We start from the raw sequence: 26,094 nt of genomic DNA on the forward strand, positions 1-26,094 counted from the left end.
AACCGGAGATGCAAGTGGTTCAGATCAGGGCTCCCTTGCACAGCACTCTGCAGCTGCATTTGTGACCAGTAGCAGCCAGAGGAACTTTTGTGTTTGTGTTACACAGTTTGTATTGTTTCGTTTTCCAATATTTCGTTCCAATAAAGTTATAGATTAATATTTTTTCTCGTTTTCCATTAATAATGTCATCTATGTGTCTATATACAAATACAATACAGTGTATTCGGGAGGCTTATTTGGAAGCCATCTTGAAAAATGGCCACCATCTTGGATTTTCACATGTCCAATCGGACAGATTTCATCAATAGGCCCTAGAGAACAACCAAAACAAATTTCATGCTTGTATCATAATTTGCACAATTATTCTGTTTTCTGCTCCACTATAAGTAGGTTTAAACTATTACCATCTTTAAGCTTTACAAAGTTTTTTTTCCTTCTATATGGTCCGTTTCTTTATTTTGAGTATGGTATAGTTTAAGTTTTATTTATTTTGTATTTTTTTTCCTTTAAATGTATTGATTATTATTCTGTACATTTGCAATATTACAATACAAAATACTTTTAGATGCTTTAAAAAATACCTGCCTATTCATCTAAATGAAGTCAGGTGTATTTATTTGACCTATTGACTTTAATGGACTTGGGTTCACCCATATTGATTACAAAACAAAACCATAATTTAACACTTTTTTTTCCATCAAATTTAACTCAACCCAGTCACATTGATTCCACTTATCCTTGGTAAATTCAAGTTGAAAAAATTAAATTAAAGTCTACTTATCTCCACTATTTTTAATTTGATTAACTATATTTAGTTACATCTCATTTATTTATTAAGACCTATGCCCACGTTGTATGCTGTGCCTTTTTCAACACACAATTTTAGGTCAGCACTGACAAGAAAATGATTTATGTAGGGCAGACATGATCATTACGGTTTGTTTAGCTGGTAGTATTCTGTCAGGGCAAAGATATTCGGTTGGCCTTCGAATCAACTAAATCCTGCCTCTTTGTTTGAATGTGGCACATCAGGCTCGTTTACATATCAACATTCAGAACCACAAAAGACTTCACAAATTGAACCCTTTTTGGATTGATATTCTTTCCCGTTCACTGTTTGTCTTCATTTTCTTCATCGTCACGATAACTGCAGTGTAACTTTCTGGATTAAGATTTAAAGAAGTATGTATGTAATCAGATTTGGTTTGGGTATAACATCTAATAATAATTTATTTAGATAAAATAAAGGGGTAAAATTAGATCTGTGATGCATTATGTCATTTCAACCTTGTGTAACATGTTGAATTATGTCTTGCTTCTTGTGCCAATCTGCTAATGATTTACTTTATTCTCATGTAAAATTGACTGTTCTATAATCTCTGCTTGAGAAAATGTTAGATTTTGAGCAATAGTGCCTATTTCCTTTTTTACAGGATTGGGTTAGTGGGATATCCATACCAACACTAAATCTGAGTAATATTTTCTGCATACATGCTTTTGTTTTTGCCACTGATGTAAATAATTTAAGCAGGCTTACTGTTTTTTTAATATTCAAGAAGCCTGCCATATAAGATTAGGCAGGCTTTCTTTCCCTTGGGATTTGTACATTTATGAACCCAGATTAAGATGATATTTTTAAAGCTTGTCAATGTCATTATCTCTCCCTCATGGGTAAATGTTAACAAGGTATGATGTCAGAGGCAGTGTATGTAAATGCTTATCCACGTCACACCTTTTATTGGGGTGTTTTCCCAGTGGGGAAACAAGACCTTTATTTTTGTATACATATCTGGCTTTTTCCTGTCTACTCCTTACAACAAATCCTACATGAGTAATGTGCTGACGCACCACATGTCACATGATATCAACTGCTGTATTATGTGTACTATGTGCAGACTAGAAAGATATTTCTTGGTATGAATCACAGTATTGCTTGGTGTACAAGTCTATTTGAGCTATTTTTATGTGCCTAAAAGCACCAGAACTAGCAAAAAAAGCTACCCACACATCTTTTATTCTATTTACACTGATGTGAACCGGGTTGGAATCTGTAAAATGGTTGTGTACATTTGCAACTATGTGCTAATTTACACTGCTTTTGTCACTATTAAGATGAGCTGGTTGCACCTGTGTTTGTAGATCACTTTTGGATGTCACCTACAAAACTGGACACCAACATTAACTGCCAACTATTACCAAGACTAAAATCCATCATGAACTGCTCAATTGTTTTTGAGGATCAAAAGTTAAGTGTTTTACTGAAGCTGTTTGACCTTTATAGGATGGATACTGAACATTTATTGAAATCCCCACATAGTGTGGTGGACGTTTCTGTTAACAAAGCACAGTGAGACTGCATTAACGTTTCCAAAGTTTAATTTTACTTCATGAAGGAGAGTAACAGCGCTCGCTGTAGCTCTGAAGAAGTCTGACACTTACATGGGTACTTACACATACAAAGGTGGGAAATGTGCATGGGACAGATAAGATTATTACTTGCTGACTTAGCCACCTCAGCTGCGCAACCAGCTGATGCAACCAGGAAACTTAACTTATAGAATAATATGTGTAAATTGTGTGAAAAACACAGGATGAGTCACCCATTGCTTGTAAGAGAGAAAAACAACACCCAGCACATTCCTATGCAGGAGCAATACATTTTCTATCACAATACTTATCGGGGGAAACATATTGGAAATAATGAAACAGGAATGGGGAGAAAGAAGAATCAAAGTTACATAATTGCATGCAATAAGCTTGAGCTACAGTGAGTTAAGGAAATGACGTTGTATGCCTGTTGTCGTTTTTGCTCGTTGACTGTTTTCGGCGTTGGCTACGGCCCACAGTAGCTTGGGTTCCAGTTGGGAAATAAAGACCAAAGAAACCAAGTGCTTATAGCTCCATTATTCCGGGTCGCTACAACATTTTAAGAAGATAATTCAAATTTGATCATGTATTGGCCACAGGAGATATTATAAGAGGTTACAAGTGAGTCTGATAAAGTGCACGTCAGCTTCTTCTTTTATAAGGCTTATAAAAGAAATATTTTAAATCTGATATATTGTCTATGTCAGTATCTCCTGAAAAGTAAAAGAAACTAAACAATTTAAAATTGTGAAGAATGACTGACAAACTGACTGACTTGGTGTGTGCGTAAACCGGTTTGTTTGTATTCATTTGTGCTGCTGTGAGTGAAATCCTGCTGTTTTATGTGGCTCTGAAACAGATCTTTAGCGTGAAAATCAAGGTTCCAACTCACTCCATCCCTGACTCTCTTCATTTTTTACTACCTATGACATGATTAAAACACACACATAAATTTCGTACATACAGCCTAAATAAATACACACACACACACACACACACACACACACACACACACACACATACACATAAAATCACCATTAACATACAACCTTTACATAGTCTTAAACTGAATAAAAGAGAAGCTAATGTTGTTTAAAAAGAGAGCTGTTGTATTGGGGTTTGTGTGCGAGAAGAGAGAAAGGAGCTTTTCCAGAAGTTAAAAGAAGGATTTTCTAGGTGGAAAAAAAGAGGCGCATTGCTAAATTGTTGGTATGGGGTGTGGTTACAGTGATGATCCGTGAGTTTTAAATGTTGCATATTGCTGGCCTGATTTCTTTGAACATCTGTTAAATTCTATTGAGTGTGTTCAATTATCATTGTATTCTTGCTGGGTTGCTGTGTGATTTGTATTGTGTATCTATATTCTGTTTTTAACAGCCTAGTTAGGCTTGTTTCTTTTTCATGTTGCTGGTTTGAGTTGCATTGCATTGGTGTCCTTGAATGCTTTAACACTTTTTCATTCTGTGACCAATAGGCCTACCCGCAAATGTCCTTGTTATAATCACATTTTAAATCATATTATTGTAGTATTTCAGGTTTCCAGAACACAAGAATTAAGCTTTGATTTAACTGTATTTCTCCCTGTCTCCAGCCTTTGAGATTGTATTTTGTCCCTTTTCTTAATTTGTTACAAGAGTGTTACAAACGCCATTTTGAGTTGAAGAATAGCGTGCGGTTCAGTTGTTGCCTTTTGCGTACCAGAATACAGATTGGAAGGAGTTAAGAAGACCCTGTGAGGTAGGCTTAGAGGTGCGTCCATGTTTCATTGGTTAGAATTTACAAAGCTGTGACATGCATGGTTGTCTCATTTGAATTGGTGAAAGGTCATTGTGCATAGATCCTGTCATGTCTGTGGGTTTTTGCCACGTTTTTAGTTTCTGTTTAAGTTCTTAGTTTTGCCATGTTTTAGTTTTCTCATGTCTTAGCTTAGTTAAGTTTTAGGTTCAGGTCTTTTCCCTCAGTCTTTCTCCTGCCCTGCCATCAGCTTCACTTCCTTCACCTGTGTTCATTATCATCAGCTGCACTCACTCACCAATCCCCTCCACAGTATTTAGTCTCCCGGTTTGTTCATGCTCATTGCCAGATCCTAACCCGTCACTGTCACAGTAATGCTAGGCAGAGAAGTCACGCGTACCCACCATCTTCCTTCACCACCGGCACTATTGGAGCTACCCAGTTGTAAAATTCAACAGGCCCTATCTCAGCCTCCATCTTAACCCTCATAGTATATGGCACCGGGCATGGTTTGAAAAAATTTGGCTAAGCTTTGGGGTCCACGCACAATTTCACTGTGGTGCCCAAGAGGGTGCCAAGCATATCATCTGCATATTTGGCTATAAGGTCGTGTAGTAATGTCATGTTCTTGATTTCGCCCCAGATCTCCCCCCAATGCAGGTGAATTTTCTGTAGGAGATCATGACCCAGCAAACTAGGCCCCTTCCCCTGAACCACCAACAGCATCACTTCCACCATCTGCCCTTGGTAATCTACGTCCACATCTATAGCTCCCAGAAGGGGGATGCACTCACCTGTGTAGGTTCAGTCTGATATTACTCTTTTTGAGTGGAGGAGACTCTGTAGTCCTCTACAATTTGTGGTAGGTTTGTTGACTTATCACTGAAACTGAGGCCCCAGTGCCCACTTCCATTTTCAGCTCAGTGTTATTTGCCTTTCATGCTACATGGATGGGCTCAGCCCTGGAGTTTGAACATGTTCAGGCTCATCACCCTGAAGGTGATCTGTTGGCCTTTGATGTTCCCCACTCCTGTCTTTGCTTATTTTTCGTTCCTGCACAATTTGGCAATGTGGCCCTTTTTATGACAGTTATGTCAAACAGAGTCCTTAAAACCACAGTCATTCGCAAAGTGTGTTCCCCCACAACAGTAACACTGACTTTAGGGGTTAGCCTTTCTTGCCCTTTGACATGTGATGAACAGCATCTAACAAGCAAACGCAGCGGTGCAACCAAATGTCTTTAGTGACGTTTGCCTCCACTTCCATTGCTTGGGCGATCTCTAGCGCTTTTTTGAAAGTTAACTTAGTTTGACTCAACAGCGTGAATGAGTGTGGAATTTCAAGCGTTGAACTGGCTGCAGCCTATCCCAGCGGTCATCGGGCGAGAGGCAGGGTACACTCTGGACATGTCAGGATAGTGAACACTAAAGCTTGATAAATGCAAAATGATGATGCTATAAATACCAAGTAAAGAACTAATACTGGGAGCTGTTATGACGGGTAATCAATGGAAACCTATGATAAGGATTGTGGACAACTAAAAAGTAAAACTAATTTTATATATCAGAAGGGTTTCATAAACCCTCCTTAACGCCCATGTTTACTTCCTAAACGCTCAAGATAAAAACTGAAGTTGTTATCGAACATTTAATGGCAACTCCTCCACATGGAGTTGAATCTGCAGATAAATCAGATAAAGGAAATAAATGCACCCGGATTTATGTTGTTCTCTTTATGTTGATATTTACATGAGAAAGGTAAAGCAGCACTGCTAAGTACTTGTAAATAACTTTTTAAAGCCCAAATTATTAGATAGACCAATAATAATAATAGAATATTTCAACAAATGATCCTTAATCTATGATCTTCAACATTTGAATATTGTAATAAAATTTAAATTTAAAACACTGATTGAACTGACTGAATGCAATTAGATTCTTGCACAGCTTAACATGAATCCACCCTTTAAAGGATCAAATTATTTTTTATTATACCCTGATACATAAAAGCCTAGAACTGAAAGAAGCTGTATGTTTAGTTTGCTTAATAAATGCACATTTCCAATAATTTTTTCTTATGGTGTTGGACAAAGAATATTGCTGAGGGGGCCCTTTACTCCCATCTCAGCATCAGATCTCTTTACTAATTTGTTTACTGTTTCTGTGTGCTTACGTGTACTTTTTGTTTGCTGTCACTATGTATTTTATAAATTTCTCAGTTTGTGTGCCTCTGCTGTGTATATGACTCAGCCAAACAAGACAGCAGGTGGTGTATGATGTAATATGGGGAACATATAAGTATGGTCTCTCAGGATTTACCTTAGGAGAAAGCAAAATTAAGAAACACCAAAAAAAACTTCCTGCCAAACTGGACCCCATATGGGTTAGGCATTTAGAGATGTTTAAATATGCATTCTCCAACTTTTGGGGGGGCATTTAAGAGTGCAGAAGTTGAGATATAGTCTTCATGGTATTGCTCTGTAGCTGGAGAAATCTTTTTTCTTCATAGGTAAAATTGAATTAGAAACACACATAGTTGTGTACCTAAAGGATCATCACAACTGACAAACAGACGATGTCCATGTCAAGGTCCAAGGTTCCTCTGATCCTGTATGGAATCCTCCTGTGCTGCTCTTTTGCCACTCTTCCACTCACCAGCAATACAAGACAAACCATAGAGAGTGCCAGATCATTGGTGAAGAGCATCAGCAACTCCTGGAACAAACGGGAAGTCCCAGGAAGAGATGGAGAATATCTGCTTGGAATAAAAAGACTGAGAAGGCTTTACTGTAATGTGGGTATTGGCTTTCACATTCAGGTCTTACCAAATGGGAAGATAACAGGAGTACATAATGAAAACAGATACAGTAAGTAATTTTGACATTACCTGATTCATGTAAAGAGAATTTGTGTATTACTGGTCATAACCAGCTGGCTTACCAGACTGACCGTGCAATTTATGTTGTAAAAAAAAGTACTTTGAGAGAATTTTAGTCAGTTATTCCAATTCATCACAGCTTTTAGGAATTTCACTGCCCTGCCAACAACAGGTGCCTTCATTCTCTCTGTCAGATTGTTTTATGTCATCCTGTTGGTTTATGCTCTGTTCTGAATTTATCATCGTTTAGTTATAAGTTGAATTTGAGTGATCTTAAATCATCCCATCTTGAAGTGTCTTTGGTTTGGTTTTGTCAAACATTTTTTAATTCTATTATCCACTGACTCCACCTGAGCTTTAATTTGGCTCCTGACATATGAGAAAAGGTAAAGTATCTGGACATTAAGTCAGGTTTCATAGACTACACAGATCAAGCAATTTAGATATGAATTTTTACTCTTTTGTTTATTTATCAGCAATGTTAATGAATCTCAATGAAAGAATCAGAAAACTTTATTGATCCCAGAGGAAATTGCTGAAGTCACAACTTGATATACAAGTAAATCTCAGATATACAGAGAAAATTCACATATCCCTCTGATCATTTCAGGAATTACACAGACAGCTTTATTTTTGTCAGTCTTTTATATTAGGCTTGTTGTATTAAGGCCTAAAGGCTATTCTTGGTGACAGTGGTTGACAAATTAGGGTAGACCCTATATAGGTAGGCAGTTCATAGGGCTTAACCATGTATGCTCAAACAACCACCTACAGCTATGTTAGAATCCTTAGTTTAACCATCTTAAATGCCTTTGGACATTGTCAGAGATGAGAGGAAACATTTACTGAACAGCATCTACATAAGCACCGTAAGTGAAGAACAGTAATAAGTCAAGTAATGTTCCCCTGTAACAGCTTGATTCATCTGCCTACTGATGCGTCCATAGGTGTATGAATGTGTGTGACTACGTAGAAGAAAAGCACTATATGGAAAAATTCCTTTTTAGAGGAAGAAACTTCCAGCAGAACCAGACTATTAACAGAATATGTTTCTTGTTCTTTGCTTACTTTAACTTGTTTTGGCTACTCTGCTCAGCACTGTCTTTATCACCCATCACTTGACCAGCATACTGTTTGTGGTGCAAAATGTTAATCAGGTTTAGCACGGTGTGTTGTGTAAAAGCATGCCACAATAATTCGAAAAATTAGGAGTGCTTTGTGTAACCTCCTCTGACCCGGTCACCATGATGTTGCCCAACTCCATTTGTATCTATCAATGGGGAACAGACAGACAAACTTCACAAATCAATTAAAACAACAGTGTTCAGTTCACTTTGTAAACTGCAATACAGCAGACCAATAACACATTCTGGAAAAGTTCCTGGGCTCTGAGGAAGGTGTCTGGAATCCATAGAGGGATTAGAACAGGTCTGTTTACTTAATCATTATTCATTTATTTAATATGACACCAGATGCATTTTGTCGTGTTCCTGTCAAGATGAATGCTGCTTAAAACAGCAATTACTGGTGTTTATTATCATTACGAGCCATACAAAGTACAATGTTATGATAATTGATGGTTATATAAATGTTACTTTAGTCTACATAAGTGTGTCTTAATTCAGGGGACTGGACAAGGAGTTTATATCTCCTCCAATTATAAGATTATGTGTTGACATGTTTGGTAGGAAAGAAAAAAAATTATTAAAAAACATAGGATTGTCCCAATTTGGTAATAAATACAGGCAAGTATGACTGGAAGCGTGTACAATTCCCCAACCACAAAAACATATGGCCCAGCTGAGTTGGTCTGTACATCAGACACTGTAAATTGCACATTGTTACTGATCATAATAGCCACCCTTCTTGCCTTGACCTGGAAGTGGGATTGGAACACCTGACCTGACCACCCTCTGCTGAGACGCAGATTATCAACTGAATGTATATGGGTCTACTGTAAGAATGCAATGTCTATATTAAGCTGTTTTAAGTGTGTAATTATTTTAAATTTAACTGGGTGGTTCAGGGATTTAACATTCCAGCTCACACATTTAACCGGGTGACTACCATACCTCCTGATATTACTCATGCTGGCCATACTATGTACATGCTAGACTTTGTTCTGTATATGCGACCCATAGACACTGAAACGAAATAAAAGAAAATGGCTCCAATGCAAAATTCTGGCAATGTAAACCCAACAAATAAATAGGTCCAGCATATGTACCCACCCCATCACCTTCATGAACACAGTGATTACAGTCTCTTTCAAAAGAAAATCCACACATTTAGTGCTTGTTATGGGGGAATATAGCCTTGATTACCCAGGCTTCCACCCAGCCGCAAAACATTTTTAAATTATATGTATATTACATTCCAGGCATGCCACAGACGCACAATTATGGGCAGCTCCCAAGTAAGTGAACCGCAACGTTAACATAATAGTACCAGCCTACAAAAACATAGTAACTGATCAGCAGTCTGGGACATATACAGTATTAAAGCGTCATCTCCTCAGAGGGAGTTATTGATGTACACAAAATCAGCCTGGACGTTATATGAGTTTAAAGAGTTCAGTCATACGGTTCATTTCCATTGTCCGTGGCTGGGATGATATTCATCTTTACATAGGCCATTGCTTCATTCGGGTCGTTAAACTGCTTGTCTTCTCCCCCGTTTGTGATTCGGAGCCGAGCTGGAAACAAGAATCCAAACTGGACTCCTTGTCGGTCGCGCAGGAGCTTCCTCACCTCCGTGAAAGCAGCCTGGGCTTTGCAGTGTAGTCAGGGAAAATGGTGATCGGACCTCCGTTGAAGCGAAGTAGGCCCTGAGCACATGCACGGCGTAGCACCTCTGCACATTCATGGTAGTATTGTAGTTTTGCGATGATAACCCAGGGTTTACCACTTGGTTTTGCCGGTCCCAGGCTCTGATGTGAATGGTCTTTCAAGCCGTAGTACCTCAGTTACCAGCTTAGCTACCAATGCGGTAGAACTTGAGCCGGGCGTTTCGGGGACACCAAGGATCCTTACATTACACCTCCTCATTCACCCCTCCATATTCTCACATTGCTCCGTCCTATTAGTGACCACCTCATCCGCCCAAGTGGACCAGAAGTCTTCCACTTCCTTGATATTGGCCTTCACATGTTCGATCTCTGCGTGGAGTGCTGCGGTGCTATTTATTATTTCGGTTTTCACTGCTCGACGCTCACTCTTGAGAATTCAAAATATTCCGTAAGAGCATTTTTTAGCTCCGACTTTATCGCCGCTGAAATATCTGCTTTCAGCGAGAGAAGAATTTCAGACTTCAGAGCTGAAGTGTCCGTGTCGCCAATGTCCTGTGGGGATGATGACAATCCACCTGGGCGCTCGGAGCGACCTCGGTCCAAGGAGGCATTGGGCCTAGTATTAAAGGATCCGGTAAATTTATATTTTCGTAGATTGAATGCCATCTATGCACTTTGGCGGATTGACTTCAGTTTAAAATTAAGAACTGAAACTATTCACGGATTGAAATAGTGGAATGTTCAAAAAAGACTAAATTAAACTCCATCCATCCATTATCTATACCGCTGAATCCGTCGGGCTGGAGCCTATCCCAGCAGTCAATGGGCGAGAGGCGGGGTACACCCTGGACAGGCCGCCAGTCTAAACTAGTTAAATCAAACTAAATTAAAACAGGCTAGGCGGGAGCCCACGCTAAACGCACCCTACTCCATTGCCATCCAGCCACACCTGCCGTACTTTTGTTTATTTCTGCATATTGAACTCCTTGTATGACTTCTTCTCAAGCTATTCCTGTAGTGTTGGGGCAGCACTGTCTTCGTATTGTTAAACACCAATTCTGAGGCTTTGATGTCGTCTGTTGTTTTCATTATCTGACCAATCTGTGTGTTTTAATGTGGAGATGCACTGGAAACAGCTCCACTTACTCATTCAGACCCAAAACAAGGGCAAACTGCTCTTGACAAACTTTAGGGCGTATTTGCGCAGGCATATTATTAGTGCAAAATGATTTGGGTAAAAAAAATAGGCCATTAAAGGAATTGTCGGAAAGGCAGGTGTCACACCCATGGACTCACGTTTTTAGTTTCATGTTTTAGGTTATGTTTGTTTTCAGTCCAGGTTTAGTTTTTTGTCATGCTTTAGTTTCCCTGCACTCTGTTTATTAGTTCACTCACTTCACATGTGTTTTTACCCTCAGCTGCACTCACTCCCCAATCACTCTCACTCCCTATTTAGTTTCCTGCCTCCCCTGTCAGTTTTGCCGGATCTTTGTTGTTGATTGTCACGTTTGCCCTCCTATGCCAAGTTTATTGTTATCCATGGTCCACGTCGTTGTTACCAAGCTAAGTATTTATTTATTCCTTGCCATGTCAAGTATTGTTGTTTGTTCCTTATAGCTACGTTTTTCTCCGGCTCAGCCGCACTTTCTGTTGTTACTTTGTTTTTGTTTTTTTTGGTAATAAATCCGTGTCCTCCATCCTCACACAACCTGACAGAAGGATGTTTAAAAAAAATAAAACATACCGTCATTCCGACCATAGGAGGAAAAAAATGTCGGAATGATGGAACGCTTGATAGAAAATTAAGTGTTGCCATTCCGACAATTTGAGGTGGGACTGGTGGGATGTCGGAATGTCAGCACGTAACTGGTAAAATTAAGGTGCACAAGGCAAAAGTTACAAAATAGAATGACCAAAATTACAAACAAATTAGACTACAAAAAGAACTATGGACTATGGAAACATCTCAAAGATAAAAACAAACTAATCAAAAAGCAAATTCAAATGATACAAATGAATGATAGTCTAAGAAACCCAATTTAATGTGCAGGTACTCAAATTGTCCATAGTAAGTATTATCTGTGTACCTTGAGTTTTAATTGTCTTTTTTTAAAACCTCTGATCATTTTCATGTCGTCACAGGCCTTATAGAAATTTCTACAGTCGAGAGAGGAGTGGTGTCTCTGTATGGGGTGAGAAGTGGTCTCTTCATCGCCATGAGTGACAAAGGCAAACTCTATGGTTCGGTAAGAACTAATCTGATTCTTATTTTACAGTAAAATATGTGATCTGAAATCTAATCATCATGTTCAGCAATGTTTTTCCAAAAAAAGATGCAAGTGATTCATTTAAGTAATGTTTTAAATATTGGTTTGTTTGACACAACATTCCAACACCATAGGTGTATTCTCTAACCTGCCTATCGTCTCACTGAGGGTTGAAATTAAATAAAGTCGGGTCAAGGGAAATGGTGTAAAACTGTTTTTTATAATACGACACCGTATCTTTTACTGCTAATGTACTACAATCATTGTTGAATTGAAAAGGTATTTTAAAATAGCAATGATATATAAGAGAAAATAAAATTAAAGCTGCAAGCAGTGATGAACATCAGCCCTTGTCACTTTCAAGGGCTGCAATTGGCTCAGCCAGGGTGTCTCATACAGATTGCTGCCTCTTTGAATCATATAACACCACAGCACACTTTGTAACAAGATGTCATGTTGTTTTCAATCACACACCTTGGCTGATTTCTACCCCAAAATATTTTGAAAGCATCTTATATTACATAATAATTATTAGATTATTTTCGTATTCATGTGACCATGTTAAATTAAAATGATTTAACTGATATAACCATTTTGTCACAAGCAAGTTTTTATGCTGTTACTGTATTACCACTATACTATTACTACGTAGTTTTGCTTTGTTTTCATCTTTGAATTTCTTTCTCCATTGTTACTCTGGATTTTGGACACCCTGTAACTTTCAGTTTTCGACTGTTATTACCCCAATGGTCCCATTGTTATTGATAGGCTCATAACTTGTTATTACTAATTATTACATCTTTATTATTTGTCTTGTCGCCATTAGTATATCTTATTACCAAGCTGCAATGTAAACAGCGACCACTAACACACATTGTCAGTGAGAGAAGCTTCTAAACACTGAAGTTTAAGAAGCACAGGAAGAAGCTCACTAACTCAGGAGAACTTAAAGGATTGTATGTTAGTGTGTTTTGACAAGAAAATGAATAAATCTATATGAACCAGCACACTTTTGTTTAAACTCAAGTGAAATGATAATAAAGTTTTGCTAATTAAAACCCCCTCTATGGAAGCACCACCTTATTGTTGTGAAGGGGTTTGAGTATCCCATGAACCTGAGAGGTGGGTTGTTAGCCCTTGCTAGGGTCGCCCCTGGCAAAATGGTCTCTGTGGAGGGGTAAGAATAAGAACGTTTGAAAGACCTCGATGCAGCGCCACCAGTTGAGCAAAGCAGACAAAGGTGAGGGATGATGGACATCAGCATGTCCATGCTGATACCCTGCATTGCAAACTAGCTTTGGGGACTTGGGATGCCACTTTGTTGGCAAGGAAAAAGCATTAGCTAATGTTTGAGGTAGAGCAGTATCAACTTGATATTGTTGGCCCAAATGCACAGCGTGGCTCTGAAACCAATCTCCTGGAGAGGAGCTTGACTCTCTCATACTCTCTCTGTCTGTGGTAAGCAAGAGGAAATGTCTGACCAATAGAAGTAATGATGAGAGTTACTTCTACAGCGAACCCTCGTTTTTCGCGGGGGTTACGTTCCAAAAAGAACCCGTGATAGGCGAAATCCGTGAAGTAGTAACCTTTATTTTTTTTACAATTATTATACAATGAAATACTCCATAATACATTGAAACCAAAGAACAAAACCTTTTTACAGGCCCAAGCATTTGTTTAACACATAAAAGTACTGTATAAACTTTTTTTTTAACAAATAACTACTGTACTGTAAAATAATAATTGTAATCATCAATATGAACTGAAGGCTTCAAGTTGCGGAGATCAGCACCGCCCCACCGCGACCCGAGTCATTGGATTAGAACGGGAGAAAATGAAAAATGATTATGAAAAGAAATACAAAGTACAGTAGGTCAAATGTGTTTTGAAGGCGTGGTTTCGAGGGGTGGGCTGAAGGGAGAGGCAAGGTTGTGTATTTTCAAAAATATAGCTTGCAGGAACCGTTTTTCCAAGATCTCATACCCCACCTTTAACGTAATGACATGGAGGAGCATGATTGGGAGGAACTGGGGTGTTTTGTTTTTGGACTTCCATGCTCGTCGCTGATATTCTAAAAAAAAAAAAAAAAAGCTAAATTTTGCTCTATAACCTTTAAAGCTAATATAACATTTTGCTTTCTCAAAACAGTGTGTTCGTCAGTCATTTTGACAATGTTTCCGTATTTACTTACAGACAAATCTACTCCAAGGCTAAAATTGAAGATGACTCTGATAAATTTGATTGTGGTTTTAATGTTACCCAGCATCTAACTACGCACATTGGAGAACATGTTTTGGTCATTGTTTTTGGTCTTGGTATAAATATTGGGTCAGTTTCTTCTGAAGATATTTTTGCCAGATCATCATTGCGTTTTATTTAATTCACCTTTAAATTTATTTTTTTTTTTTTTATCATAGGTAAACTCTTGCATCCTTTACCATTTATCAGAAAGAAAGTTTTCTTTTGTATTCTATATTATCCCCATCAGTTTTCATTGATCAGATTCTGACATTAAAAGGCACTTACAATCATTCAATTATCACTGTCTCTTAATTTTAGGTAGAGTTGCACTGATAAAATGTCCTCACCACTGTCTGAGCAAGGCTAGACAAATAGCTAACAAATCTCAACTAAGCCTTAGTTCTAAGAAGAGACTTTACTGATTATCGTTCCCATAAAACTGAAAAAAATACAATATGAAGAATATTTTTTACTTTCTCAAAACAGTGTGTTCATCAGTCATTTATTTATTTATTTATTTTTCAATTTTTCCAGGAACATAAATTATCCAATAATTGCACTTGTAAACTTAATGTTTCATCAGTAATTTTGACAATGTTTCTGTATTTACTTACAGACAAATCTACTCCAAGGCCAAAAATGAAAGGAGAGCACTGTTTTGCCATGTTCACTGCAGACAGATCTGTGCTCAACTGAAAACCATATTGAATGTGGAAAATTCACAGGAACACCACCTAAAATGTCCACACAGGGGCAGTGATGATAACCATAGTGGGGCCAGGACACTTCCTGCCTGGTGTTTTAACCACTACATGTAATATCAAAATCGTCTGTTACGGTGTTTACTGCTCGGAAGCAGGGGACTGCTCGGTCTGCACTTCGGTCTGCACAGCAGGTAGTGATATGAAGGGAGAGGAAATAGGGCCAAGCGATTGTGAGGTCTGACTTTTTCCTGGAGAACGATTTTGTGATGCAAATGTATTACTCTGTTGAACGCATATTGTTTTGAGAAGCAAAACGCTTTATTTTAGTGGCCCCAACCAACTAGCTGGACTACCTTCGTCAACGCCAAAACGAGGCAGGAACTCGGCTCACAGAACGCAGCATAAGAAAATGTACATGCTTTAATTCTATATTAGACTCTATTGGATTTTCTCAGAGTGTTCACAGAGCGACTCACTGCCTTAATCACACCCTTGATCTTGTGCTGACTTATGGCATTGAGAGTGAACAGTTAACAGTGTTCCCTCATAACTCTGTCTTATCTGACCATTTTTTGATAACCTTTGAGTTTACATTACTTGACTATACAGTTTCTGAGAAAAATTTTACATATAGAAGGTGTCTATCAGAGGATGCTGTAACCAGATTTAAAGAATTAATTCCATCATCCTTTTCTTCACTGCCATGTGCAGATATAACAGAGGACGACTACCTACACTTGACTCTCTCGTTGACAGCACTATAGTTTCAATGCGTACAGCACTGGACAATGTTGCCCCTCTGAAAAGGAAGGTAATCAGTCAGAAGAGGTTGGCTCCTTGGTATAATTCACAGCTGCGTGCTTTAAAGCAGACTGCAAGAAAGCTGGAGAGACAGTGGCGTTCCTCTAATTTAGAAGAGTCTCAGTTAGTCTGGAAAGATAGTTTAATAACGTATAAGAAAGCCCTTCGTAAAGCTAGAACTGCTTATTATTCATCATTGATAGAAGAGAATAAGAACAATCCCAGGTTTCTTTTCAGCACTGTAGCCAGTCTGACTAAGAGTCCGAGCTCTGCTGAGCCAGTTATTCCTTTAACTCTCAGCAGTGATGATTTCATGAGCTTCTTTATTAATAAAATTGTTTCTATCAGAGAGAAGATTGATGGAGTCCTTCCCACTATTATCAGTGATGTATCATCAAGTACAGCAGCTTTAGAAGTATCTTTAGAACCTGATTTGTATTTAGACAGCTTCTGCCCAGTTGATCTCTCTGAACTAACAACAGCAATAGTCTCTTCTAAACCATCAACTTGTGTTTTAGACCCAATCCCAACCAGACTGTTCAAGGAGGTTTTCCCATTAATTGACACTTCCATATTGGATTTGATCAATCTGTCTTTGTTGACAGGATATGTACCTCAGACTTTTAAGGTTGCTGTAATTAAACCTTTACTTAAAAAACCTACTCTTGATTCAGAAGTGTTGGCTCATTATAGACCTATATCCAATCTCCCTTTTATGTCTAAAGTTCTTAAAAAATAGTTGCAGCTCAGCTTTGTGATCACTTACACAGAAATAATCTGTTTGAAGAGTTTCAGTCAGGATTCAGAGTGCATCATAGCACAGAAACTGCACTGCTGAAAGTTACCAATGATCTCCTCTTAGCCTCTGATAGCGGACTTGTGTCTGTGCTTGTCCTGTTGGATCTCAGTGTTGCATTTGATACGGTCGATCACAGTATCTTATTACAGAGACTTGAACATGTTATTGGGATTAAAGGAACTGCATTAGGCTGGTTTAAGTCATATTTATCTGATAGATTTCAGTTTGTTCTTGTAAATGAAGAATCTTCCTCACACACCAGAGTAAGTCATGGAGTTCCCCAGGGTTCTGTGCTTGGACCGATTCTTTTCACTTTATACATGCTTCCATTAGGTAACATTATTAGACAGCATGGCATAAATTTCCATTGCTATGCTGATGATACTCAGCTGTACTTATCTATAAAACCAGATGAACCCAATAGGTTGGTCAGACTACAAGCATGTCTTAAAGACATAAAGACCTGGATGACTCAGAACTGTCTGCTTCTAAATTCAGACAAAACTGAAGTCGTTATCTTTGGACCTGAGCGCTTCAGGGAGAAATTGTCTAGCTATATAGTTACTCTAGATGGTATTTCCTTGGCTTCTAGTTCTACAGTGAGGAACCTTGGAGTTATTTTTGACCAGAATTTATCATTTGACTCGCATATAAAACAGGTTTCTAGGACTGCCTTCTTTCATCTTCGTAATATTGTTAAAATCAGGAACATCTTGTCTCAGAGTGATGCAGAAAAAATAGTCCATGCATTTGTTACTTCAAGATTGGACTACTGTAATTCTTTATTATTGGGCTGTCCCACATATTCTCTGAAAAGCCTCCAGTTGATCCAAAATGCTGCAGCCAGAGTTCTGATGAGAACTAACAGGAGAGATCATATTTCTCCAGTTTTAGCTTCTCTTCATTGGCTCCCTGTTAAATTCAGAATAGAATTTAAGATTCTTCTCCTTACATATAAAGCTCTTGATGACCGAGCTCCATCATATCTTAAAGATCTCATTGTAAGATATTTTCGTAACAGAGCACTTCGTTCCCAAACTGCAGGTTTACTTGAGGTTCCCAGAGTTTCTAAAAGTAGAATGGGAGGCAGAGCCTTCAGTTATCAGGCCCCTCTCTTGTGGAATAAGCTGCCAGTAAATGTCTGGGAGGCAGACACCCTTTCCACTTTTAAGACCAGGCTTAAAACTTTCATTTTTGATAAAGCTTATAGTTAGGGATGGCTCAGGTGATCCTGAAACATCCCATAGTTAAGCTGCTATAGGCCCAGACTGCTGGGGGGCCTCATCTGTCACACCTTTCCTCACTTTACTCTCTTTATGTATATGTGATATTATTGTGGTCATTAACTCGTGTTTCCCTGTTCCAACAGATATCCTTTAGATTTCAAATTTCTTTATTAGGATAAACCCCTTGAGGTGAATCACCTCGTTTTCAAGGGGGTCCCAAGAAAACAAATAAAATGGTGTTACAGTGCCGCCGCCCTGGCCTGTTGGTTTCCTTAGCTAGGAAATTGTTTTTGAATTGGCTCTATATGAACGAATTGGATTATTTTATGAATAATTATGATTACAATTAATTGAATTCCAATTGGCTTGAATTGGACTTCACTAAGTGCCTTGAGATGACATTTGTTGTATTTGGTGCTATATAAATAAAAATTAATTGAATTGAATGATGTTGCTAATATGGGATGTCATACAGCTTCATGTCAAAAGAGGCGAACTATCCCTTTAAAGTAAAAATAAAGTCTTTGATTTTTCAGAATTTTAATTAAGTGAAAACTTAAAAGGGAACTGCGGTATTTTCAACATTAAGCCTCTTTTCTGAGTCGTCTGCAATTTTAGAACCCCCCTCACCGCTTTTTTGATGTTTACTGCTGTGTCCGGTATTTGACTAATTTATTTGGCAGCTCGTTCATGCTCACACTATTTTCTTAGCGGTGGTGGAGTAATATCAACGAACATGCAGTACAAAATGTTAAATAAAACATGACAGAAGCAACTTTTCGCAACGAAATTTGATATGGATTACCAGTGCACACCAGTAACCACTCCGGTGAGTTGATGATTTTGAAAACGGACGTTTATGGTGCTTTTACGGACCTTTTTGGACATGCGCATGACTTGCCATTCTGAAGCAGGTTGAGAAGAATCAAAATTAGGCAAATACCGGAGACAGCAGTAAACATCAAAAAAGCGGTGAGGGGGGGGTTCTAAAATTGCAGACGACTCAGAAAAGAGGCTTAATGCTGAAAATACCGCAGTTCCCCTTTAAATTCAACATGAACAAAATGTAAGACCACATCAAATGGAAATATGACATATATATATATACACATACAAAAAAAGTTTTTAACCCGACCGCTCAGTTTTCCAAATATTGTCTTTTATTTTACAAATGTCTGGGCGTTTCGGGGCCTGTATCATAGACGGTAAAGCAGTTCCTGGAGACATCTATAAACCTTCTGAAAAGTTTTCTCTCTTTGAGATTTCTTTCACATATTTTCTCTCACTTTAGACTATAAATATTTTCAAATCCTCAAGTTTCTGCTTTGTCAAACCTCCGCTCACACCGTCTCTGTTCCCTGAATGTATCAGTTCATACCTGTGACTTACCGTCGGGTTCAATAAAGCTGGTCTTCTCATCGTTCAGAACCGACCAAATGGTTAAGTTACGGTCATGTGAGATTTTTCTGTCAGTGTTCAGACCGCAGTACCTTAAAGGGGAACTCCGGGGCATTTGAAGCGTGTTTCCATTGCTAGGGGTTGTCAAATACTGATAGTAGGACACAGAGAGGTGCGTATCTGCGCTCTCTGTGTGGAGATCGCTCTGTCCGCACAGCATGTCATGCGAGGCTAATACGTGGTGGCTAAGGGGCAAGTGCTAACCCTTCCACGTAAAACAACAACTTGCACACTGCAGAAACGTCACACCACTTTATAAACCATCCGACAATAAAGTCACAAGCCTTACCATCAAAACCATATGCATGGTTCTCACATTACTGGCATGGGGACGTTACAAAACAACTTTATAAACAGCATGTCACTCACCGGCTGGTTGTAGGCTCGCGCATGTGAAAGCCCAAAAGAGTCGATGGAGAATAATCCCATATACAAAACAATTATCTTCTCTTGAAAAACTGCGTTCAAGTATTTAAAACATTACAACAATATTACTGGGCATGTATTGTTGTAATGTTTTAAATACTTGAACGCAGTTTTTCTAGAGAAGATAATTGTTTTGTATATGGGATTATTCTCCATCGACTCTTTTGGGCTTTCACATGCGCGAGCCTACAACCAGCCGGTGAGTGACATGCTGTTTATAAAGTTGTTTTGTAACGTCCCCATGCCAGTAATGTGAGAACCATGCATATGGTTTTGATGGTAAGGCTTGTGACTTTATTGTCGGATGGTTTATAAAGTGGTGTGACGTTTCTGCAGTGTGCAAGTTGTTGTTTTACGTGGAAGGGTTAGCGCTTGCCCCTTAGCCACCACGTATTAGCCTCGCATGACATGCTGTGCGGACAGAGCGATCTCCACACAGAGAGCGCAGATACGCACCTCTCTGTGTCCTACTATCAGTATTTGACAACCCCTAGCAATGGAAACACGCTTCAAATGCCCCGGAGTTCCCCTTTAAAGCTTTGTGCTACTGTAATACACCAAAGCTTGCCTTCTCTTCTTTCCAAAACAATTAGAATTTTCCCCAATATGGCTTGAGGAATGACGTCAAAATAACACTGCTTGCAGCTTTAATTCTATTTGTCATTAACTAATAAAAATGTGTATGTTGTTTTTGCAGGTGTACATAATGCAGTAAATACTTAGTGTATTTTGAAGTAAAGCATACATGCAAATGTAAATGGACTGTAATTTTATGGTGCAACTCTAGTCTCGTTATCATCTTAAAGTGATTTTGCCACATTCAGATTCCCACATACTTATTCAGCACTTCTTAGTAACACTCACACACTGGAGGCAGCGTGCAGTTCAGTGTGTTGCCACTTCAACATGAGGTCTGGGTTCCAATCCACCAATCTGTCTCCTGCCAACCAAATGTTGAAATAAAGAAAAAACATTTATACATGATCTGTTGCACCAAAGTTGTTTTAATAAACTAGCAATTGAAATATTACATATGACAATGTTTGGTTGAAAGAAAAAAAAATGTATAGTGTATTATATAGATGCATACAACTTCTATGATGTAATAAACCAATATCCTCATACAGTATGTTTGTGATTAAAAAAAAAAAAAAAAAAAACATATCTTCAATATGCTTGATGAAGAGACACATATGTAAAGCTCACCTGAAATGAGCAGCATAAATAACCAATAAATCGGTCATTCAACCAAACATTCACATCATTATGCATCAAATATTTCATGACCAGTTTAAAAAAAAAAAAAAAAAAAAAAACGAACAAACAAGGAGAAGTTCAACAAATGATTAATATTTGTGTTTTACTGTCCATCTTTCTTTTTCCTTTTCTCCTCAGGGTTACTATAATGACGACTGCAAGTTCAAGGAGAAACTTCTGGCCAACAACTATAATGCCTATGAATCAACTGCTCACCCGGGCATGTTCATAGGTCTAAGCAAGACCGGCAAAACCAAAAGAGGCAACCGGGTCACACCAATAATGACCGTGACGCACTTTCTTCCCAGGATATTTAATTTTCAAGACCAAAAATCAACAACACAGAGCTGAGTTGGGACATTGTATGAACTTGTGTTATCGCACCACAACTAACAAAGAATAGTAAAATTGTACAGTCTGAGATGTTTTGCCAGCTAACCACAGATGGAAGCAAGCTTAGCATGTATTTCTGGAATACATCTACAAAGGAGCATTGATGTGGCAACAACAAATCTATGAATGAAGACTTCAATAGACTTCTCGAAATGCAAAAATGTATCAATGTTAACAGTGGAAAAAAAGAAACATCTGGGATCTTTTCTAATATTCAGGTATAGCCCTAAATGAATAAAAATGCAAAATGAGAAAATCAGTGTGAATTTTTTTTTTCCATTGACAGTAATGTTGGTACAATAAAAGCTGATGTACACTGCAGATCAAAATGAAGCACTTTGGATAAGATTAGCGTTTTTACATGGGGAGGGGGCTTTATTATGGCAGGCATCCTCAAATTATAATGAAATGACAAAAGTGCAAGTAACATGATAAATCCTGTTAATGAAAAAGGGGGGGTTATCAACAACGCATGTGCAGTTAAAGTGGGTCCTTTTGGCATGTCCTTTTCAGCACTTTACAACAGAAGCATGATGCAATACAAACCCCTTTCTTCAGCACAGGACGGGAGATTGGACTGAAGACAAGTTTCGGTGCAATCTGTTGGTTTCCTTAGCTAGGAAATTGTTTTTGAATTGGCTCGAAATGAATGAATTGGATTATTTTGAAAATAATTATGATAACAGTGAATTGAATTCCAATTGTAAGTCAGTCATCTCCAACAACAAAGATGATGTATTAATCATAGTGCAAATGTTTTGTTTTGTTTGTAAGAGTTCAGCTACGTTTCAATGCAGTGTTGCATGTTTGAAGCTGTTTAAGTCACCCACAAACTTAACTAGAAATGCACTCAGAGTGCAGACCTCCGCCAAGGAAGCTTTGTTTTATAAGCGCATTTTTTGGGGAATCGGCAAGGGATATTTACTGTTTTATGAGAGACCAGGTTTCCTGTGCAGAATTGTTTTAGTCGACAAATGTTAATTATATTACCATCCAACTACCTGCTTGAAAAAGAGTTAAAACCTGATTAAAAAAAATCTATTACATCAAAGGTACAAGGCATTCTGCCAAGGGTAAGTCATCACACAACATACCAGTTGTCCCACTGGACTCCACCAGCTTGTTCCCATGGCCATCACATAAGAACATGTCAGTATCACTCCTCATCTCCCTCCTCACTTTATCTGACATCCTTTCAATTGTGGCGTCCGCCTGGCTGAACTCTACGATGAGTGAAGCACCATCCACTACGAGGCGGCCTCTCTCCACCCTTCCAAGTAATATGTTCCTTCCAATGCAAAGACAGGGAGGGGAGAGACACAAGGTTTGGCAATGATTAGCACTTCTCTGCATGTTATTCATGAAAGGGTTTTTATCAGCATTTCTTGTTTATTTCCTGTATGTAAACAATAACAAACTTTGCTTTCATACCTGTTGAAAAGTTTGGCAGGACGAGGGGTGGGGGGCCCATGTCCAGTGGATGTGGACGGCCTTGCGCTAAAGATGAAGGCCAGCTGTCTTGCAGGAGGAGCTGAAACAATCAATCATTTGTTTTTTATGAGATTACCGTCAAACTGTTCTGATGATCAAGCTGGTTTTTACAAATAAAATAAAATTCTCTTCTTCCAGCTTCTTCGAGGTGAATATGGTGTCTTTGTTCCTTAAGACGGTAAATTGGATATATCATGTAGATGTGGACAAAACAAGTAAGAATGTTATGTTGACTTCTAGAGAAACTGAGTAAAATTTATCACCATGTTAAGAAATACAGAACCAATAACTAATCCAGTAAAGATAATAACGGACAGATTAATGAAGGAAAATAATCATTAGCTGTGGTCCTACCAGGAGTGGCTTCAGGCCGTTCCTCATCCCCACAGACCTCACATCGATGCAGGTCAAAGTCATCGAAGTAACCTGTGGGGCTGGCAGCAGGACATCACCACTGTCCTTTATCAGATAAATGGTGGACCATATCAGCTGAAGGGGGAAGGAAGACAATGATTTTTAAAAGTTTGACACACTGCCATGCACTCACAGAGTCCCACTTCCACATTTTTTCTTCTCCTTCACTCCTAAGAGAAAACACATCACTGTCCCGCCAGATCCTAATGTTGGAGTGATCCATGGATGGTCTCTTATAATTGAGAGCAATTGTTTTTTGATTAATTGAAAAGATTCCCTTAGCTTAAATAGGATAGCCTAAAGCACACTCAGAACATTGTCGTGAGGAACACTGCCATATAATTACAGCAACTGTAATGACAATAATAATAAGAATAATAAGTATTACCTTAAAAATCCAGGAAATGTTGGCAGTGGTCAGGTCTGTGAGCCGAACATTCACACTTCGGGTCCCACGCCACAGGGTCACTCTTTCGGCATCCATGTTCAGCAGAGAGAGGAATGATGAGCGAATACTGAAGAGAAAAAGTGAATGAACTTAATTAACTTAGGCCTACGTGACGTCAACACCTGTTGCTTACTAACCGCCAGAATACGTACCACGTCACATTTACCCGCGGAAATTCGAACTCCCTCCTACTGCCTGTAGCCTAGAGACGCACACAAAGATGGCCCCTGATGCGCATGTAGATTTAATTAAAATGATGATGTCAAACGGTAAAACTGTCACGCTGCAGGCACAGAAGGACACTGGGACTGAGCGACAAGTTCAGAATGATTAGTCTTTATTACACTGCATGAAAAGAGGGATTTGCGGATGTATGTGGCCCCTTACATGTCCGCATACGTTAAGCCCCTGCATTTGCGGTGGTAAAAGTGAAAACTTGGCCCAAATTGTCGCAAATTGACCTGGCAACTGCTCCCCCATGCCCCCCTCCCCTCCCCTACTTAGGAGAGCCTTTAATATGTAAATGCCAGTGATCAGGTCAGGAGCTGCCACAGTCATTTTCAAGTGGGGTGGGGTGAGGTGAGGTGGGGGGTGGGCAGGCCTGTTTCTACACGTTCATCACTATCACCTCCAACTCCAGCCAAGCTTGTTGCTGTGTTGTCTTGAAAAAGAAGAGGTGCACGCTGTCTGCTGGTGACAGGTGATGCATATCTGTTTTTTTTCTCCCAAACACCTCTTTTGTAACCGCTTTTTGTGGGCAAAATTCAAGGATTCAAGGATTCAAAGGTTTATTGTCATGTGTGCAGTTAGAAACGTGTTTCCCTGAACAATGAAATTCTTTTCTTTGTTGCCCGCACTGGATGTCCAAATGTATAATAATAAAGATAAGATAAAGATAAAATAAGCATGCAACAGCAATATTCTAAAAGGTTTCTTAAATAAAATAGAAATATAGAAATAAAAATATAGAAATCTGGCCTGTATACATAATGTGCAGTAGTGCGCTCAGTGTTTTATTGTGTATGGCTTAATTCGGTGTCACAATGGTCACAATATCGCCGAGGTCTTTTCTTTGTCCTTGCAGAGTCCATTTTTGTGTCAAAACAGTGCAAATTGCCAGCTGTGGTCAGACAACATTAAATAGCAAAAGGACGGGAGGTTGTCTCGCGAGTATTCCGTGTAATGACGTATACGCATATGATTGGTGGAGCTTAACGGCTCGCATAAGCTCTCGTTCAATCACGTATGAGAAACATAGTGTCGTGCAGTGTAAACAAAAAGTTTAAGGAGCAGATCTGGCGGCAGAAAGGCAGACAGAGTCCCGTGCTGTGAAAACTGCCCTGGTTTGTGGCTGGAAGACGACTAGCTTTCAACTCCCCAGCAACTCTCTGCGGGTCTACAGGTTTGTGTGTTTTTTTCTACTTGCACATGACCATTTGATTGTTTAATTTTAGTCTTGTTGACACTGTACAGCACTTGGGACAGTTCTCGCTGATTTTAAATGTGCTGTGTATTAAACTTACTTACTCACTTACTTACAGGCAGATAAAATGAAAGTCCTGTTGAATGCTATGACCGGGATGTCTCGTATGGTGGCCAGCACTGTGGATACGGACGGTCGTGGAGAGGGTTCTGGAGGGAATCGACCAGAGATTCGCTAGGTTGGAGGCAAGATGGCCGTCGAGAACGCACTGGAGTTACATTCCAGAGAAGTTGAAGAGCGCACCCCCAAGAGAAGGCGGATACAGAATCCGAAAATCGCGGTAAGAGTAGGTTATTGACTGTGGCTTTAGGCTAAACTCAACTTAATTGTGTCCATCACGTGAAAACCAGTGTGAGTTGCTTTATTTAAAAAATGAATTTCGTGTTTTCAATTTATAGGAAGCAGCTCGCCGCCTGCATAACTCACCGTGCCATTATAATCCAGGTCAAGGGTAAGAATAAGTGAGTGTTCTCCCAATATCTAGTTGAGTTGGACCCGATGTTACGTTACTTTAATGCAGTTTTTTTTATTAACCATAGGCCTGTTGTTTTTACAGGCTACTGTCACCTCACAATATGGATGTAACGAGTCGCTTGAAGGAGGCGGTGTCAAACAGTCCGAACTTCAGAGAGGCAGACGGGGACACTATCGAGGGTGAGCGGCGCTGACTTATACCACGGCTGGCACTGATACTTTTAAGCACTGGTCATTTTATTCATTCCTCTTGTTTGTTTGTTTTTAGCTGCGTGACGGACCTGTGTGCTGTGCTACAGGCGCGTCTTGAAGCCAACCCGAAATACTCACAGTCTCACCACAGAAGAGTAAAAGAGAGTAAGAACATATACGCTGTCAATATGACTTTCGTTACTTTATAGACAAGTTGTCAATATGCTGTGCATGGATTATTTATTGGTTATTCC

The 26,094-nt window shown here is 39.0% G+C and overlaps 1 protein-coding gene across 1 annotated transcript; it reads left to right on the plus strand.

Annotated features, from left to right (window-relative positions):
- The first annotated feature begins 6,675 nt into the window (after positions 1-6,675).
- LOC142398134 (fibroblast growth factor 4A-like) lies at positions 6,676-21,296 on the plus strand. Its single transcript, XM_075482112.1, has 3 exons — positions 6,676-6,967; positions 11,909-12,012; positions 21,084-21,296. The coding sequence occupies exons 1-3, from the start codon at positions 6,676-6,678 to the stop codon at positions 21,294-21,296; spliced, it is 609 nt and encodes a 202-aa protein (XP_075338227.1).
- Positions 21,297-26,094: the final 4,798 nt, after the last annotated feature.

The sequence above is a fragment of the Odontesthes bonariensis genome, chromosome 13 (assembly GCF_027942865.1).
Source record: "Odontesthes bonariensis isolate fOdoBon6 chromosome 13, fOdoBon6.hap1, whole genome shotgun sequence".
NCBI classification, from domain to species: Eukaryota; Metazoa; Chordata; class Actinopteri; order Atheriniformes; family Atherinopsidae; genus Odontesthes; species Odontesthes bonariensis.

Bases quoted from the DNA above. Each gene is read 5' to 3' on its own strand.
- LOC142398134 (XM_075482112.1), top strand. From the start codon at position 6,676: ATGTCCATGTCAAGGTCCAAGGTTCCTCTGATCCTGTATGGAATCCTC. The intron at 6,968-11,908 runs GTAAGTAATTTT...ATGTCGTCACAG, and splicing joins ACATAATGAAAACAGATACA to GCCTTATAGAAATTTCTACA. The intron at 12,013-21,083 runs GTAAGAACTAAT...TTTTCTCCTCAG, and splicing joins AAGGCAAACTCTATGGTTCG to GGTTACTATAATGACGACTG.